This window comes from Penicillium longicatenatum, assembly GCF_028827895.1.
Source record: "Penicillium longicatenatum strain IBT 33135 chromosome Unknown contig_6_segment0_segment0, whole genome shotgun sequence".
Classification (NCBI taxonomy): domain Eukaryota; kingdom Fungi; phylum Ascomycota; class Eurotiomycetes; order Eurotiales; family Aspergillaceae; genus Penicillium; species Penicillium longicatenatum.
In genome coordinates this window covers 5,282,133-5,297,938 of record NW_026643123.1, presented here as the reverse complement: position 1 = coordinate 5,297,938, position 15,806 = coordinate 5,282,133, and the positions used below count along the sequence as shown (strand labels likewise).

General features: G+C 49.7%; 8 protein-coding genes across 8 annotated transcripts; 3 read left to right on the top strand and 5 right to left on the bottom strand.

Moving 5' to 3' along the window:
• Nucleotides 1–1,959: 1,959 nt before the first annotated feature.
• Nucleotides 1,960–3,315, top strand: N7484_010167 (RNA-binding protein; the record flags this gene model as incomplete). Its single annotated transcript, XM_057120554.1, has 4 exons — nucleotides 1,960–2,040; nucleotides 2,089–2,245; nucleotides 2,298–2,487; nucleotides 2,538–3,315. The coding sequence occupies 4 exons, from the start codon at nucleotides 1,960–1,962 to the stop codon at nucleotides 3,313–3,315; spliced, it is 1,206 nt and encodes a 401-aa protein (XP_056970109.1).
• A 1,868-nt stretch (nucleotides 3,316–5,183) lies between these two features.
• On the bottom strand, nucleotides 5,184–6,046 carry N7484_010166 (uncharacterized protein; the record flags this gene model as incomplete). The annotated part of the gene is made up of 2 exons (XM_057120553.1): nucleotides 5,184–5,307; nucleotides 5,358–6,046. The coding sequence occupies 2 exons, from the start codon at nucleotides 6,044–6,046 to the stop codon at nucleotides 5,184–5,186; spliced, it is 813 nt and encodes a 270-aa protein (XP_056970108.1).
• Nucleotides 6,047–6,115: 69 nt separating this feature from the next.
• Nucleotides 6,116–6,601, bottom strand: N7484_010165 (uncharacterized protein; the record flags this gene model as incomplete). Its single annotated transcript, XM_057120552.1, has 1 exon — nucleotides 6,116–6,601. One exon carries the CDS (start codon nucleotides 6,599–6,601, stop codon nucleotides 6,116–6,118), a length of 486 nt encoding a protein of 161 aa, XP_056970107.1.
• A 316-nt stretch (nucleotides 6,602–6,917) lies between these two features.
• On the bottom strand, nucleotides 6,918–7,923 carry N7484_010164 (uncharacterized protein; the record flags this gene model as incomplete). Its single annotated transcript, XM_057120551.1, has 3 exons — nucleotides 6,918–7,333; nucleotides 7,407–7,869; nucleotides 7,921–7,923. The coding sequence occupies 3 exons, from the start codon at nucleotides 7,921–7,923 to the stop codon at nucleotides 6,918–6,920; spliced, it is 882 nt and encodes a 293-aa protein (XP_056970106.1).
• Nucleotides 7,924–8,425: 502 nt separating this feature from the next.
• Nucleotides 8,426–10,887, top strand: N7484_010163 (AFI1/MesA family protein; the record flags this gene model as incomplete). Its single annotated transcript, XM_057120550.1, has 3 exons — nucleotides 8,426–9,030; nucleotides 9,082–9,142; nucleotides 9,190–10,887. The coding sequence occupies 3 exons, from the start codon at nucleotides 8,426–8,428 to the stop codon at nucleotides 10,885–10,887; spliced, it is 2,364 nt and encodes a 787-aa protein (XP_056970105.1).
• A 414-nt stretch (nucleotides 10,888–11,301) lies between these two features.
• N7484_010162 (ankyrin repeat domain-containing protein) lies at nucleotides 11,302–13,112 on the bottom strand (the record flags this gene model as incomplete). Its single annotated transcript, XM_057120549.1, has 2 exons — nucleotides 11,302–12,700; nucleotides 12,751–13,112. The coding sequence occupies 2 exons, from the start codon at nucleotides 13,110–13,112 to the stop codon at nucleotides 11,302–11,304; spliced, it is 1,761 nt and encodes a 586-aa protein (XP_056970104.1).
• A 586-nt stretch (nucleotides 13,113–13,698) lies between these two features.
• N7484_010161 (uncharacterized protein) lies at nucleotides 13,699–14,817 on the bottom strand (the record flags this gene model as incomplete). The annotated part of the gene is made up of 1 exon (XM_057120548.1): nucleotides 13,699–14,817. One exon carries the CDS (start codon nucleotides 14,815–14,817, stop codon nucleotides 13,699–13,701), a length of 1,119 nt encoding a protein of 372 aa, XP_056970103.1.
• A 92-nt stretch (nucleotides 14,818–14,909) lies between these two features.
• Nucleotides 14,910–15,119, top strand: N7484_010160 (uncharacterized protein; the record flags this gene model as incomplete). The annotated part of the gene is made up of 1 exon (XM_057120547.1): nucleotides 14,910–15,119. One exon carries the CDS (start codon nucleotides 14,910–14,912, stop codon nucleotides 15,117–15,119), a length of 210 nt encoding a protein of 69 aa, XP_056970102.1.
• Nucleotides 15,120–15,806: the final 687 nt, after the last annotated feature.

Here is a 15,806-nt window from a genome sequence, read left to right as displayed (position 1 = left end):
TCTATGCTTTGAATTTCATGTGCAAATACTCCAGACTCGAGATCTGATCAATGAACAAGACTTAGTGGCTAGGATCAGTAGACGGGAAATAGATCTTCTTCAGGAAACGCCACACCTCACCCTTTCAGCCTTCTGCTCCACCGGTGCCAATGCTACTCTCCCAAGGTCCCAGGGTTTTCCCACGGTCGCGTGTTCAACAGCATTCTGCCTTCCATACCTGACGGGCACGTCACTTAGTCCTCGAAACTTGGAAACATGAAGGACTTACTTTGTAAAGTCACACAGTACGCTTGAACCCTTTGCGCTAAACTCTACCGCCTAGAGAGGGTTCTTCAGATCGTCAGATCAGCACTGGAAGCACCACCGTCGATCTCTAGGCGGATCCGCAGGCTTGCGCCAAGTTACGCTATCTCGGGGCCGAGAAGGTGCGAGAAAACCAAAACCCACAAGAATGGAGGGGCAGCTGCAGTGTGACAGACCCTTGACGCCGCCACCAGGGGATGCCGTCTTATCAACTGCGAAAGGTTTCCAGGCTTTGGAGCAGCCGGAATGACGAGGAAATCTTGTTCATGTGGGGGAATCGGTGCAGTGTCAATAGACCAGGCTCTACCCGCAGTTTTACAGCCAGCCACGATCGCAGATCTGCAGGAACCTTCGGTGCTCCCGTAAACATGAGGATCTATTGACGTCCACTTGGCACGGCCCGGATGGCGTGCATCTGTTGATTGCTCAGGTTACAGGGGAAAATCGGCCACTCCGTCGATCTCAGTTTTTAAAATAAAAAAAAGGGCATTCTTATTTGTCGCTAGGGTGTTCATCGGATCGGATCTGACTGAGGACATCTGAACTCCACCCCGAGGCAATTCTGCAGATGGGGTTTTCACTTCTGCAATGTGATTGATACGGTTTGGCCCGCTTTCGCTTCAGAACTCCACCCTTTTTCTCATTCAGAAGCTCTTCACCCTTGTCCGATCCGATCTCCAGCGGTGTAACTCGAAACATGTTAAGCGCTGCATCTAGTAGAAGATCTTATAACTTGCGTTTCGTGCACTCCACTTGCGGGTGTGCGACTTTCTCCTAGGATTTTCACAATTAGTCATTGGCTCGACCTATAAGAGACCGGGACCACCCTTTCAGTGAAGAAAAAGCAAGCAAAAGGTGACAAGTGCATCTTCCTGTTCCTGTGAACTATTACCAGCGGGGTGGTACGGGGGGGCATGATTATTGCATTTGGTGGCCGGAATGGAGCTGAGCTCGGGCTTCGTCGTGACAGAAATGACATATCGCGGCCTCACAGACAAGAGTTCCCCATCCTCCCTGACTGTTATTGGCTAGCGCTACCTGCTCGTAATGCAGCTCCGGGTCTCGCCTCCCGGCTGGTGCAGAATCCCCATTATTAGCAATGCTCCAATTTATTCGCTAGTCGCTGCTCCATGATTTATCCACGATGGGCTTTCTCTGTGAAACATCCAGACACCTTTCCTTTTCTCTCCTGGCATTGATTCTCCTATAATAGTCCCAGCGATCCAGCTCGTGGTTTATTTTCTTCCAGTGCGTTGTGATCCTGCATTAACTTCGCAAAAGCTAGGTATGTTGAGTGCCTTGCGTATCCGTACCCCAGAAACATTCGAATGTCTTGTCTTTATGCCTGGTGATGTCGATACACATGAGACTCGGTCTAGTTTGATTTACAACCAATTCCTGTTCGCATCGATCTCCAATGGCTTAAAGCTAATCGAGACGAGCTACTTGCAGGTACATTAGGCCACGATTTTACTTACAGTCCCGACCGAACTATCCTGGTCGGACACGAGATCGTCGGTTTCGCAATATCTACTACCGAAAATTAGTAGAGACAACCTTGGACGCATCAATACCCCGATAAATCCTCTTTAGCTCCCGGTCAAACGGGCTATCTCAATTCAGCCCCTACCATCCGGGTATCCTCAACTATATACAATGCCTTACCTTGGCCGAGAGAAAGGACGCAGTCCGAGATCGCGCAGGTCAGACGATGAATTCGTCGTATTTCTCCAGGGCGTCAGTCTCTCCCAACCCCCACTTGATACATTTTCTGACTGGTTTTAGATCCCTGCGCACTGTCGCTGGCAAGAATTGAAAGACTTGGTGCGCCAAACGGCACAACACATCCGGCAGGCTGTTGTATACGACGACAGCCATGGATTCCCCACTGGATTGGGACAAATCATAGTCAAGAATGAAGATGAAGCGTGGCGGACTTATCGTAGGTGATCTCCAGGGCTCCCAATTCCGAACGAAGTTGACCGAATATGCAGACCGGCTATCAACCAACGGATGGGAAGGCCAAAGCTTGGTCGTTACGCTAGCGCGTACCAGTGCTCCTACAAAGCCCATTGCCGGCCCTACCAGGAGCCCACCGGCCATGATCCAGAGCTACATGTCCGGTCATTCGACCCCGCCTCGGTCGGGCAGTGTAGCCATGCCTCCATCGCCAATCTCGCCCGAGTAAGTCTTCGAGATCTACAGACCTTCTACGCAAAACTAACAGTCACTAGATCCGTCCAGTCTCCAGCTACTACCTACACATACCCCTGCGACTTCGGACCCATGATGAGCACCATGCCAATGGGCCCCCAGCAATTCGTCCCCATCATGCCAGACCCCCACGCCCAGCCAATGCAATGCTTCCCGCCCTCCCCAATGATGCACTGCACCACATTCGACCCTCCAGCCTGGAACATGATGCCCATGTACCCCATGTACCCAATGTCACCTATCCAGCCACTGCCAGAGTCCAGCATGGGCGAGTACTGCCCGCACCCAAACAAACCCTGGACCAGAGACTCGACCATCACTCCGACAAGCGACCTTTCCCAGCGAGCAGTCTGTATCAAGAACCTTCACAAAACAACCACAGCGTCGGACCTGGAGAATCTGCTCCAGGGCGCTGGGAAAGTGGAACAATGTAATGTGGTTGTAACCTCCGATGCAAAGTCGAACCAAGCACAGACGCACGGGTCGGCGATTATGCACACTGTCGAGGAGGCGAAGCGGGCTATCACGATGCTCAATAATATGGTATTCATGGGCTCGCGCATTCGCGTGAAGATGGATACCAGACCTACTATCACACGCAGTGGAAGCTGGGATGGGTCCATGGGGCCTTCCGATCCGGACTTACTGGAAATGATCTCGAAGAGAATAGGATCCAAGTGTGCCAAGGCTAATGAAGAGAATGTGACCAAGGGAATGGATCTTTGTAAGCCGCTCGTTGTTGATGGATCGGGTCAGGGTCCATCATTAGAGTTGTTATCAACGTCGGCGCCTACCTAGGCCTGGGAACTGGTTGATAAACTGTTTGCGTGGGAGTAATGGCTATGGATATAATGTATTATGTCGGTTGATTGAATGGAACTTGTTGATTGCAATCTTGCTGTAGCTTGACATGTGGTGATATTGTATGGTTTTATGGAGATCGATGGATGCGTATTCTGCTCAGGACTCGGATCATTGAAGCTCTCCTACGCTATCTAGCCACCTATTTGTCGCCCACTCAACTCCTATAATAAGCCCAACTAGGTACATGACCGCAGTCTTAGAGCCTTGCCTTGGAAGTGTCAAGTACAGCCCGGAATTGACCCAGCGCACCAACTTGCAGTTGAACCTGCTGGACAGCATTTGAAAGATGAAGCCCCTCTGCTCCAAACATTGGTCGGATTGTTGGGATAATGGTTTTCGCAGACTTGGCTTATCTGCTGAAATCCGCCGAAGTTGTTCGTGTGTCTACCTTGACAATTGTAGTTTCTAAACATTGTTAATTCTGTAAAATATGACAAACCCGCGGGAGAACGTACTGCCAAATGGCGCATTGATAACCACTGGGAATATCCATTGCTTTGAGATTGTCATTGTATTGCTGGAGCGTACCTCCGTGAAGAGTAACTGTTGGTTCTATTAGCTGAATTCTCTCTTGTGAGAGAGGATCAGTCCTCGCTAGCCTTACAGCAACTGCCGTCAGTATTCACTGCATATGCACTACTAGCCCCAGTTTTACTGTATAGAGTTACTGAGATTGCGCTGGCGTAGCCAACGAAGAGCAACTTGGCAATTGCGTGTGTAAACATATTTGGCAAGGTTCTAGTTGAATTGGTGGCAGTTTCTCAAGAGACAATAGAATGGCTGTTTTAAAATTGAAGCACAAGGGAGCGACGCTGGATATTTGTATTTATACCATCGACGGTGCGCCTAATATCACCACGCCTTTGCATCTTTGAGATAATTTTGGAGATACACCACCTTCGTCAGAAGTTGGGCTTGGAAAAAGCTGCACCTGTCATCCGTTCCACAACTAATTCCTAAGATTAAGCTTACTTCTAAGATAAGGCCTCCTACGATCGAGATCGACTCGGGGTTGCCGCCAGTGCTATTTGACTCCAGACTAAGCCACAACCACTCTTGCTTTGGAAGAAAATGTTATTAGAAGTTCTAAATAGCTCAGAATAATTCCAACCGTTGCTGACGTGCAGGTGACTCTTCTCCTGATCAGCCGAGGTGAACTTAAGGTGCCAAGTACCTGGGCAGCTGATATGCCTTCAGGGATTGGATGGTCAAGCACACTCAAATTCAAACCGAAGGAGCTGAAAAAAAGGTGGCGGGCAGCCCTGGTGAGTACTATTCCTGGGGTTACTTCAGTTCTGCTCACCAAGATGCCAACACATGAAATGGTTGGAGGTGACTGAGTTTGTATTCGAGAATCTGCGACATCACTACTGGACATTCACACCACGAAGTAGAAAGGCCTCCTGTGCCCATCAAGGGCTGAAGTCAGACTCATATTGAATGCAAACGCATTGAGAGCCAAATTTTGTCCCTCGACGCATACTGGGTCAAAATAGGTTCTGTTCATATATGTCCATCGTAAACAACACTGAGGCTGCGGACTGCTGATAAATATACCTATAGAGGACATGTATACCTATAGAGGACATGTATACCTATAGAGGACATGGATTGGATCATGTGGAATCATCATTTCATTTAACAAACATATCCTAAGATGCCGTGGTGATACAAATATCGTATCTCATGCCTCATCCGCTGCATTAATAGTTGCAAACGCACCAACGCCAGAACCTGGAATCATAAAAGCTCAACAGAAATACAATACAGTGCAAACAATGCAGTGCAAGAGAATTGATGGATCATTTCGCATGGGTGACCATTTCAGCATATAAATCAGAAGGAATCCTCTGCACCAGGAGTACTGTCAGAGCGATGATTTCCTTGGCATTGAGAGGAGGGAGATTTCGAAGTATTTTGTTCGGGCTAGTCCATTATTAGCTTCACCAGTTGAAAATATGGATGACAGTACGTACTTATCACTTGCGAGAAGCGTGTCCCGCATACGGACTAATTGGGCCACAATACAAACAATATTGAGATGAGATCCGTAGGCGAAGAGGAAATCCCATAGGTGGAGAACTTCAGGAAGCGGTGGTGTACAAGCGCAGAGCGTGAGGACAGATGGGAAGGCATAGAGCTCTGCATACATACCCTTGGAGAAGAGGTGGGCAGCAAGTTTAGGCTCCACAATCTCTAGGCATCTGTCAACTAGTCGAAGACCCCTATGTACTCCATCCATAGCACCTCGAATGTAACCCGGGCATTCCTTGGTGACAAAGAAGTGGAATAGAGCAAACGCTTCTACTTCGCTGCGGGCTGCATAGAGGAAGGGAGCGCAGAGGACATTCATTCCTTGCACGTAGATTGCAGAGTCATTTACATGCGCGCTATTCGAAGAGCCTGGGTCTTCGGGATCCTCGTCGATCCTCGGTGGTGTATTGACTAATAGCTCCATCTCGCGTCGTCTGGAAGAAGGCCGAGATTTCCGTTTTGTTTTTGAGTCGTGCAGTTTCCATGCCACAGCATTTAACAATCGAATCAAGCTAGCTTCTGTGACGCGGCGTTTAAACAGAGGATCGGTGGCTAAAGTGCGGAATGTGTCATTGCGGATTTTGGCGTATGCGGGGGGAACGGCCACGGTGAATAAAAGCAAGGTATTCATCGGTGGGGACGGGGGGGATATTGAGGAGGACAAGCCATAAGTAGATTCGGTAAGGTGACTGTGACAATGTTAGACAAGCATTACTGCAATCAGCAAGTATCTTACCATGCCATCTCCATCCGCGTCTACTCTGCATGATAGAACAAGTAGCTTCAGTTCCTGTAGCCCTTCCCGGCCTTGCCCGTTCTGCGGCCCATCGCGTAGAAATGTTTCCAAAGGCGATTTCTTGATCCCTATCCCTGACCCAGTTTTCCGTGGAGGGCGTCGTGTTGGAGCGGGTGCGGTCAGAGCCGCCATGCGAGCAGCTGCATCACTATTAGATCGCGCTCGACGATGCGCGGGTGTTCGCACAGTAGCATTGCCAAGTGCTATAGCTGTTCCATCCTCACTGTCGCGGGTCCCCGAAGACTGAGAGGATTGGGTTTGTGCAATGAGGGCGCTCGAGGTCGTCAGGACTTGATGCGATCGGATCTTCCGCAGCGTGCGCATTGTCCGCGGCGATGGCGGAGCCTCGGCAGGGCCATCGAAGGCCCAGGAAGCGTGACTGTGAGCCATTTCAAAGCTGTAATTGCATCTGATGGGCACTACACGGACTGAGGGGGTTGTGTAACGGGCTGGGTAAGAAATCGAGTTGGCGCGGTGGCTGGAGATGATTTTCTGCCGTTGGAGAAATCCTGAGCGCACGCGTCACCAATCAGCTACGCATTTGCTTAGATCTGAAACATTCAAAGTCTCGTTCTGATTGGTACATACTGCACGATCGATTTAAAATATAGATTCACAAATACGAGCTTGGCTAGAGCGCCCGCGCAAATACAAAATATAAAAACAAAGTAAACACCATCAACGCCCACATTACGCATCACGCATTTCAAGCTGGAGCAGTGCCAGTCTCCCGTCTTCCATTGTTCCCATTGTCTCCTCCCACTATGCTGCGAACAAAGTCATGGTACTGGAAGACTTCCGCTCTCTTGCCCATTCCACCTGATTTTGCGCCGAATGCGCGCCGCCCAGTAAACCCGCTGAGAACTTCATCGATCTGTCGCTCTGTCAACGGGACCACACCATCTTCGGGTGCTGTATGTAGCAAGGCATCACGTAATTCCGCGACGTCAATCTGGCCGTTATCGTCATCGTCGAATGCTGCCAGGGCGTTGAGAAGCTCTTGGGATGACGACATCGGGGACATTAATTGAGACAGGGCATTCAAAAAGGTTGCAAAGTTGATCTTTTGTTCAGCTCCAGGTGGGAAGAATCGCGAAAGGGTGGAGTGATTTGCATCTTGACCTAGAAAAAGACATGGAGTCAGTGACTGCACTTGACCATTGGTCGCATGTTTTGATCGGTTCAGAATACCTACCCAAGTTGGTCAAAACATCAGCGACGTCATCTTTGTTGACCAGTCCATCGTTATCTCTATCAAGAACCTGAAATGCTTCCCGAATCTCCCTTAGCTGAGCTGGCGGTATCTTTGAGGAGGCGTCGGTAGTCGCGTTTACCATTCCACTCGACCTGCCCACAATTGGCGATGTAAAACCGGGTGACCGTGCTCCCTTGGTGGGAGATGGAGGAAGTTCTCGAGTGAATTTTGGTTGCGGGATTGGTTCCGCCCGCGGGGAGACTGATTCCCTATCTTCCACGGTATATGTTTGATTCAACTTGCTCGGTGATACCATCGGAGTGTAACCTCTGCTCGGGGAACTCCCTGGGGTGGCTGGGCGACCTGCTGAGGGCGGGGAGTTGGGCGTGGACGGTCGCCGGAACGGCGAAGCCCTCGGCCCACCAAAAGATAATGGTGAAGGCTTGAAAGTTGGGTTGTTTGCCTTAATTTTAATTAGCGCATGTCCATTCTTTTGATTTCTCTTTGGTCATACCATCGTTGAATGAATGAAAAGCTGTAATCTCAGTAGTGCGGAGATCGGAGTGACGAAGGTAAGTAAACAATGCCCCGGCAACATAGTCGGCCCGGTCAAGGCACGTGCAGAGTGGTGTATCAACACTGACAGAATGGATTTCTTAAAGTTTGGAGCTCTCAACTTTCTGTGTGAATCAGATAGATCAGCCGGACTCATTAGACATCCTATTCAATCCCTGTAAATCTTATTCGACGAGACCTTCATGTAACGCGACATCATGTATACTGCAGCTGTTATCGCCTATCGCCCCCGCTGTGGAGATCCTCCGTTTTCTGAGCATCGACCCCTGAACCGTCGCTCGGGCCTGCAGTGATTGGCTTGCAGCACACACAATTTTGTCGACTCCTTGATCTGTCACTATTTTCTTCATTTCCCTGCAGTTCAGACCTGCTTTAATCAGGCATGCCATTCAATCTCATCGCCTAGCCCGGAGCTCCTGTCTCAATTAATTGCCCCTCCGAAGATGGCCACGACGCTGCCGTATCGACCGTCAAACGACTCCCTGTCCACTTCTAATCCAAAGACCAATGGCCTTCCTCGACTCTCTCCTTCTCCCTCATTTGTGGGCCGCTCGCCGAGCGGCTCTCAAATGTCCTTTCGCCGCACATCAACCGAGAATTCGGCGGGGTACAAGCAGCGCCGATGCAAGTCACAATACCCGCTAGACTCGTCGGAGCGCCATGTGGAGTATATCTTGGTGGCATCGTTCCACATTGATCGAGGTCCGATTATGGAGCATCAGTACCCCGCAGCGATCAGTGGTGACGAGAGCATGCTAGCAGAGCTAATGCTGCCCGACCAAACACACGTGCGAAGCCAGGACTGGACGATTTTCTTCTTGCATAAGGATACCAGCGGTGAAGAAGAGGAAGAGACGGAGGATGGAAAGAAAAAGAAGAAACGAAAGTCAAAATATCATGCAAACGAGGAAGCCGCCCACCTTCAAGAAGAGCAGCCGGACGAGGCCTCGGACGAGGACAGCAGTGACGACGAGGAGGGCGGCGAAGGCCCGCCCTTGATGTATGTTCTGAACTTGGTGAATACTAAGCAGGATAATACGGTTCGAAGGTAATTCAAATTCGTCCATGTAGCAGCATGCAGGCGCTGACAGCACTATAGAGGTGCAGTGGTCAAGGCGATGGCAATTTGTACAAGACATTCATTTCTCCACATATACAAGGTGCGTCTCAGCTAAAAATATTCCAAACGCAAGACTGACATATTTAGCCGCTCCTACTACTCGCGCTCGAAGACTACTTCAAATCACCCTATCCCGAAACCCTTGCTTCCTTGTACGATGCTGTTAACTCCATGGACCTCTCATTAATGCCGAAGATGTCACTCTTGGAACGTCACATCTTGCAGTCTAGCAACACAAAAGAAATGTTCATCGAAAAGTTTGAGCAAATGGTTCGCCAGCGGGAAGAAGAGGAGATGGAAAATGGAGATGTTCCCCCCTCGCCAAAGAAAATGAGTCGATACGTTCTCCCGCGAGATACCCACGAGTTCGAGTCGAAAGTGGTGTATAACGACATACCGATCCCTGTCAAAATTCCTACAGTCATTTGGCCCGAGACAGTGGGAGACTTTTCCCTCGTCAAGCTCATCCAGACTTTCGCCGGGCCTCATGCTACTTCTCCTCAACCTTTCCCGAGCCATCCTCATCTGACCACCAGTGGCCCGCTCACTCATCCCATTATTGTGCTTGTCAATGCAATTCTCACCCAGAAACGGGTGGTCTTTTTGGGACACAACCGCCCGTCAGGGGAAGTGGCCGAGGCAGTTCTTGCAGCTTGTGCACTTGCATCTGGCGGTGTTCTGCGGGGATTCACCCGTCATGCTTTCCCTTATACTGATCTCACCAAAATTGATGATCTTCTCAAGGTCCCCGGTTTTATTGCTGGTGTCACAAATCCGACTTTTGCCAATCACCCAGAATGGTGGGATGTGCTATGCGATTTACCAACGGGTAGAATGAAGATTTCCAGTCACGTTGAGCCTGCTCCTGTAACAGAGGGTCTCCTGTTCTTCCAACAACAGAGTTCCATTTTGCCCAGCCAGGCTTCTAATGCCAATCAAGACCCCACGGGAGACACTTTGTTCATGGAAGATATCTTACGCAGCATCAGCCAACGTCATGGTGAGAATGCAATCCGGGCGAAGTGGTCTGCTTACATAATGAAGTTTGTCCGCGTCTCTGCCGCCTTCGAGGAGGCTGTCTATGGAGCTTCTAATCTCTATATCATCGGTCCTGGCGAGGAGCTGTCCCCTGACAGCCCTACGGGTCAACAAACAGATGCTTTAGACCCATCATCTCTTCGGGGCCATGGTTATGTATGGCAAGATGAAGTTGCCAAGCAACGTGAGCTTTCAGCATCTGTTTCTCGAATCGAGGGCTGGCGGAATACCAGATCATATTATTCTTATATTCAAGACATTGCAGCCAAGTACTGGCCTGCGCGCCCTATTCAAAAACCAGACCTGAATCATCATCACGATCGACTGCGGTCTTTGAAACTATCTCATGCGGACGCGGGTGCCATCTATCTAGCTCTCGCCCATGCAGTCAAGGACTATGCTGGCATTTGTCAACTGCTCGCGGCTGCTCCGGAGAACCAGGCTGGCCTGTTCTACCTCAGCATGGGTCTTTTCCATCCCGACCAGGTGGTACGTGAAGCGACATGCGATTTACTCGAACGTATTGGGGCACACCCAGCTGGACGACATTTCTGGTCTCATCTCAGCCGATTTGCAAAGCTCGGCTATTTCCGCGTGAAGCGGGACCGTGATGCCGCACAAAGTCCTATTTCTGGTCCTGCCTCCGGGGCTGGCTCTCCTACAAGCAACAGTGGTACTAGCTTTGGCGGTGAACCACAGAGTCTTGTCGGCGTTGCCCTGGGAGACAGTTTTAAACGCCAGAGCTGAACATGTAGATTTGATTTCCTTCACTTGAGCGATTCTTTTTTATTCATGTCTTGCGCCCATACCTTCCTGCTTTCACTGACGACGACAAGAGCTATGTCTTTGCTTCTGAACATGATCTTCTTTGCATATTGCCTGTTCATACTTCTTGAATGCGCTTCGTCGATTGCTGTCGCTCTGGACATACATTACCGCGGTTTGACGGGAATATATTTGCCTGATTGCCAACAACGATTCCATCATGATTTCAGAGTCTGCACCTATTACCAACATGGAATCGAGCTCAACGGACTCATTAGATTGTGAACAACATGGATATCTTCGCGAGTACATTTCAGGCACAATAAAATCAAAAGTCAACGCTAAACTTGACGCTATATGATCCACCAAACAAACGCTCAAAATGACTAATTTCCCTCAGTATTTGTATTGGTAGGGTGTAAGCCCCGTCCCGTAATTGAGCATAGCAAGCATCTCCGTTCTTCCATGCATAGCAGCCAACGTCAACGGTGTCCAGGCTCGAATAGACTCCGGAAGATTAGGGTCCGCTCCATGCTGCAATAGCACCCTCACCACCTCAGGCCTATCCTGCTCAACAGCTTTATAAAGAGCCGTCTTCCGTGGGTAGGCAGTATGATCCGGCAGTGCCCCATTATCCAACAAGAACCGAACAATATCCAGATGGCCATTCATAGCGGCTTGCGAAAGCGCAGTGTCCCCCGTGTGAGAAAGCCCGTTGATATCCGCACCTGCATTAAACAACAATCGAACAACATTCTCATGTCCCCATTCGGCAGCCTGAGATAGTGCCTTGTTCCCTAAGTTCTTGCGTCCATCAACTGCCGCTCCACGAACTAGCAACGTCCGGACAATCCTTTCAGCGCCCCTCGAAGCAGCAATACTCAACGCAGAGTCTCCCTTCGCAGACATCAATGCTGTATTCGCATCATATTCCAATAATAAATCGACAATGTGCTCTTGTGAAAACAAAATAGCAACCATCAAGGCTGTCTGACCGTGTGAATCCCTCGTATTCACATCGGCGCCTTTATTAAGGGCGCTCTGGACAGCGTACAGTCCGCCCTGTTTTACTATAGCGATGAATTCGTCCTTGCTGGTCGTGAACTTGAATTTCATCTTCCGCATGATGTTAGGCTTCTTGGTTCGGACAATATTCGGATATGAGGAACTTCCCCTAGATGAACTAGCATCTGAGTAGGTTCCTGAAAGAGTGGTTGAGCTTCCTGGCTCAGCTTCTAGGGGCATAGGAAAATTCTCGCAGAAATTCTCGTCATTTGTGTCGTGGCCTGGGCTGTATGTTGCTGACAGTACTGGTTCGGGAAATTCTTCTTGTAGGACTTGTTTATCGGCGTCCGCTTGCATCTCTGACGTGACAGAGATGGGTAAGTCCGAGAGTCCCCGTGGTAGAGCTATTTTGTCTGTGTCACTCATAATATGTACTTCATGATAATGATTTGTTGGTGCAGCATTTCTCGGGAAAGGATTCCTTGGTGCTTGATCTCTTGGTGATCGTGGTGTGTCCCTGATGTGTGCTGCCTGCCTGCTCTGTAAGAGATTCTCATCTTTGACAGCCTTGTCAAGGACGCTGATGATAAAGTCATGATCTTGATGTGATAATTCCGGAGCAATGCCAACATCGACTAGTTCATGCTGCAGATTCTGCCATGCCTCATCCGTTGGAGAGCGAGATGGTCCCAAATCAAGAGCATTAAGAACGAGCAACGCATCTCGCTTGCCAGCATGGATATCATCAATGAAGCTCCTCATCGCCTTATTAACATTATTCTGCGATGATCTTTCACCAACATTAGTCAACACCCTTCATCAAGATAAACATACACTCACATAGCCATATTGGCATTCATCATACTAAGCTCAAAGATAATCGACCCAAGCCGCGATCGAATCTCGGTAATCTGCAGCTGAGACCCGGCTCCACCAGGGCACGACGAAACAGTCTGTAGATCCAATAGGACCGCACGACAACACTCCAAGATCTCCGGTAAGCCAGTTATCAGCGGCGTTTCCGTACATAGCACCGCATTCGTCTTTGTAGAAGCCAATACTGTCAGCAGTAACCCCAACTCACTCGCTGCCTGGCTCACGAGTGAGGTTGACAGACGAGTGGAGTTGTAAAGCGAGTCAGCCAATGGGCAAACAGTGTCCAGTTGAGCTGTTGGATCGCGGGGCGCCCCAAGTGAACCCATCATGAGGTCTAATGCAGGTGAGGGGTAAGGTAAGCTGGATTCCTTCGCCAACGACGATTGCGAACGGTATGAGATTTATTCCGATTTTGGGATTTACGCTGACTTGCCTTTTTGGGGTCGACTTCAGTGGTGTGTTTACCTTGATTGGAGAATGGCCCCCGCAAGGCTTCTCATCATGGGTGGGGGCCAAAAGGGATGTGGAGGTAGTGATAAGGGGATCCTGCAGTTCGCATGAAATTCAAACCTGGGGTTGTATTCTTCCCCTTAGAATTGCAGTTCAAATGTTTTATGGCTGTACCCCTGGAATCAGGGGAGATTGGTCGTACATGGGGAAGTAAATAGCGACCGCTATTTATAGAGCTTGTAGATCTTCACGAACTCCAAACTTGCCTTAGTGGAGAATCAATTCTAGCCTTAGCCGTTGATATGTAGTCGGATTGAAAATAAACAAGGTTAAGTAAATATTAACATGGGAATTCGCTGTCATCAAGCGTGACCGTAACTCCAAAAAAAAATGGGCATGAAGGAGAGAGGCCATGAATAAACACCAAAGAAAAAAATCTGCCAAATATACATCTAGCCTGCGCTATAATATCCCCAACGATAGAGCTCCGACCGTGACAGTGATTAAAGACAAGGCAAATCGGGAGGGTAATGGAACCATGAGGCCGGCACCGGCAGTGACATTATCAGAGCCGATGGTGATATTGGTAGTCGCAAAGCCGGAGCCACAGAATTCATTGACGATCTTCGCCGAAGGGAGATAGGTCGCGTCAAGAGCTTGACCATCCACCCTGGCCCACTGGGCGTACATATCCATTGTCGACCGGAGACACTCGTTGCAGGTGAGTTTTCCCTTGGTGAGCTGAGTTCCAATCGGGATAAAGTAGACATTATAATCATTCGGGGCGGTGGAATTGGTAACAGCGTCGACGAAACAATAGTCATTGGTGGTAGGGTTGGTCAGGCAGGTGGCTCGGTATACAGGCTCGTAGGCCATCAGTTGTTGATAAGTACCTGTGACGACCGAGTTGCCCGCCTCATAGTCGGGCCCGCAGTTGTCCTCGTCCAGCATCTGGGCCGCTAGCGAGGTCATGATCGACTGGCATTTGGTGGGGTTCTCGGAGCAGGTAGTATCCAACACGCGCGTAGTTTCCGTCGCCGAGCTCAAATCATGGAAAAATGCATTCGAATTCTCGAGAAGCAGTGAAACGGCATGGCATTTCGTCACCGTAGAGTTGGCGAGGAACTTATCGAAGAAGCTCACGCAGCTAGAGTTCGCAAAGTTGTTCGAGCTCGTATCGAAGGGCTCGGGCATCGACGTCGATGTCTCGGTGCTGGCATTGAGGATTCGCCGCTGCAATCCGTGTTTGGCATCACTTTCGAGAGACTCTGCGATGACATCCCGATCCTGTGTGTCCAAGAATGTGTCTCCACGGGGCTTGAGGGGCGAATCATGGAGGTCTGCGGTGATCTTTCCACTTGGGCTGGAAGCCGATCGCGGGACGTTCACTAGATCTGCCGCGATTGCAGTAGGATGAGCCAACGTTGATGGCGACAAGCAAATAATAAGAATTAGAATTAATAGGCCATGGTAAAGAGACCCCAGGTTTTTGTTTTGGCCGGATTGCGACCGGTGAGGTCGCGTGGAATCCATAGAGAGCGAACGGTCCATACTCCGGCTGTTGCGCGGAAGACCAAGCATTGCTTCCATGAGGAAGCTAAAAATGAGTGACGAGCCACAAACGGGCGAAAAAAAGAGTGAAAGACACGACCACACACTATTAACAACTCGTCATGGCCATTCACGGTTGTCGGCCCCCAACAGCACGAGAGGCTCAAGGCATGTCCGAAGCCCGCTGCCCACGAGGGAAACAGACCATGTATAAGCGGGAAATCGGCAAAAGCACGGAGCACCGCACTGATCCTGTTTGGACTTTTAATCTTAGAAAAGCCGGGCAGGCAAGTCAAGCCAAGACCAAGAAAAGACATGGCCGCAAGGACTAGATCGGTCTGTGGATCCCGCAGCCCGACAGAGAGAGTCTGGTTCAGGGGAACTTGCATGGGTGCAAGGACCAATTGTCAGGACCGAATGCTTAGAAGGGATTAGTTCAAACAAAAAGTATAAGCCGGAGTAGGGATGATCGGGGTTGATCACTTAACGGGGATGCTCAGCTTTGGTCGAGGCCATTGACTTGGAAGTTGTGACGAATCCACATTCACCCTTCTTTTGAGTACTCGCCTCTCGGTTATGAGTCGAAACACCAAAGCATGTCCAAACAACTCGTAGACTATATGAATTATGTATATCTAACGATGCTGGATTTTGGTGATTTGCGTCGGCAAAAATTGCTTGTGTCCAATGTGTTTTCTTCTTGATCGACGCTGTTGTGCTGGTTAACCAATCGCATGTAAGAACACAACGACGCACGTCTTCTGGTCAATTCCGTTCAATCCCGCGTTGACTGCTTGGATTGACCTAACACGGGTCTACGGCCCTTTCTATTAGGCATACTCAGGACTCATATCCTCAACTCGACTCCTTTCAATGGGGATCCGGCATTGACAATAATTCAATCTTCGGGTCGAGTTTTGACGGTTTGACCTGCGCGTCGTCCTCGCGGGTTCTCATCTTCAACCTCCTCGGTGGTGGGAGGCGGTGTTCACCGCTTGCACCTCAGAGCGATGGCTTCA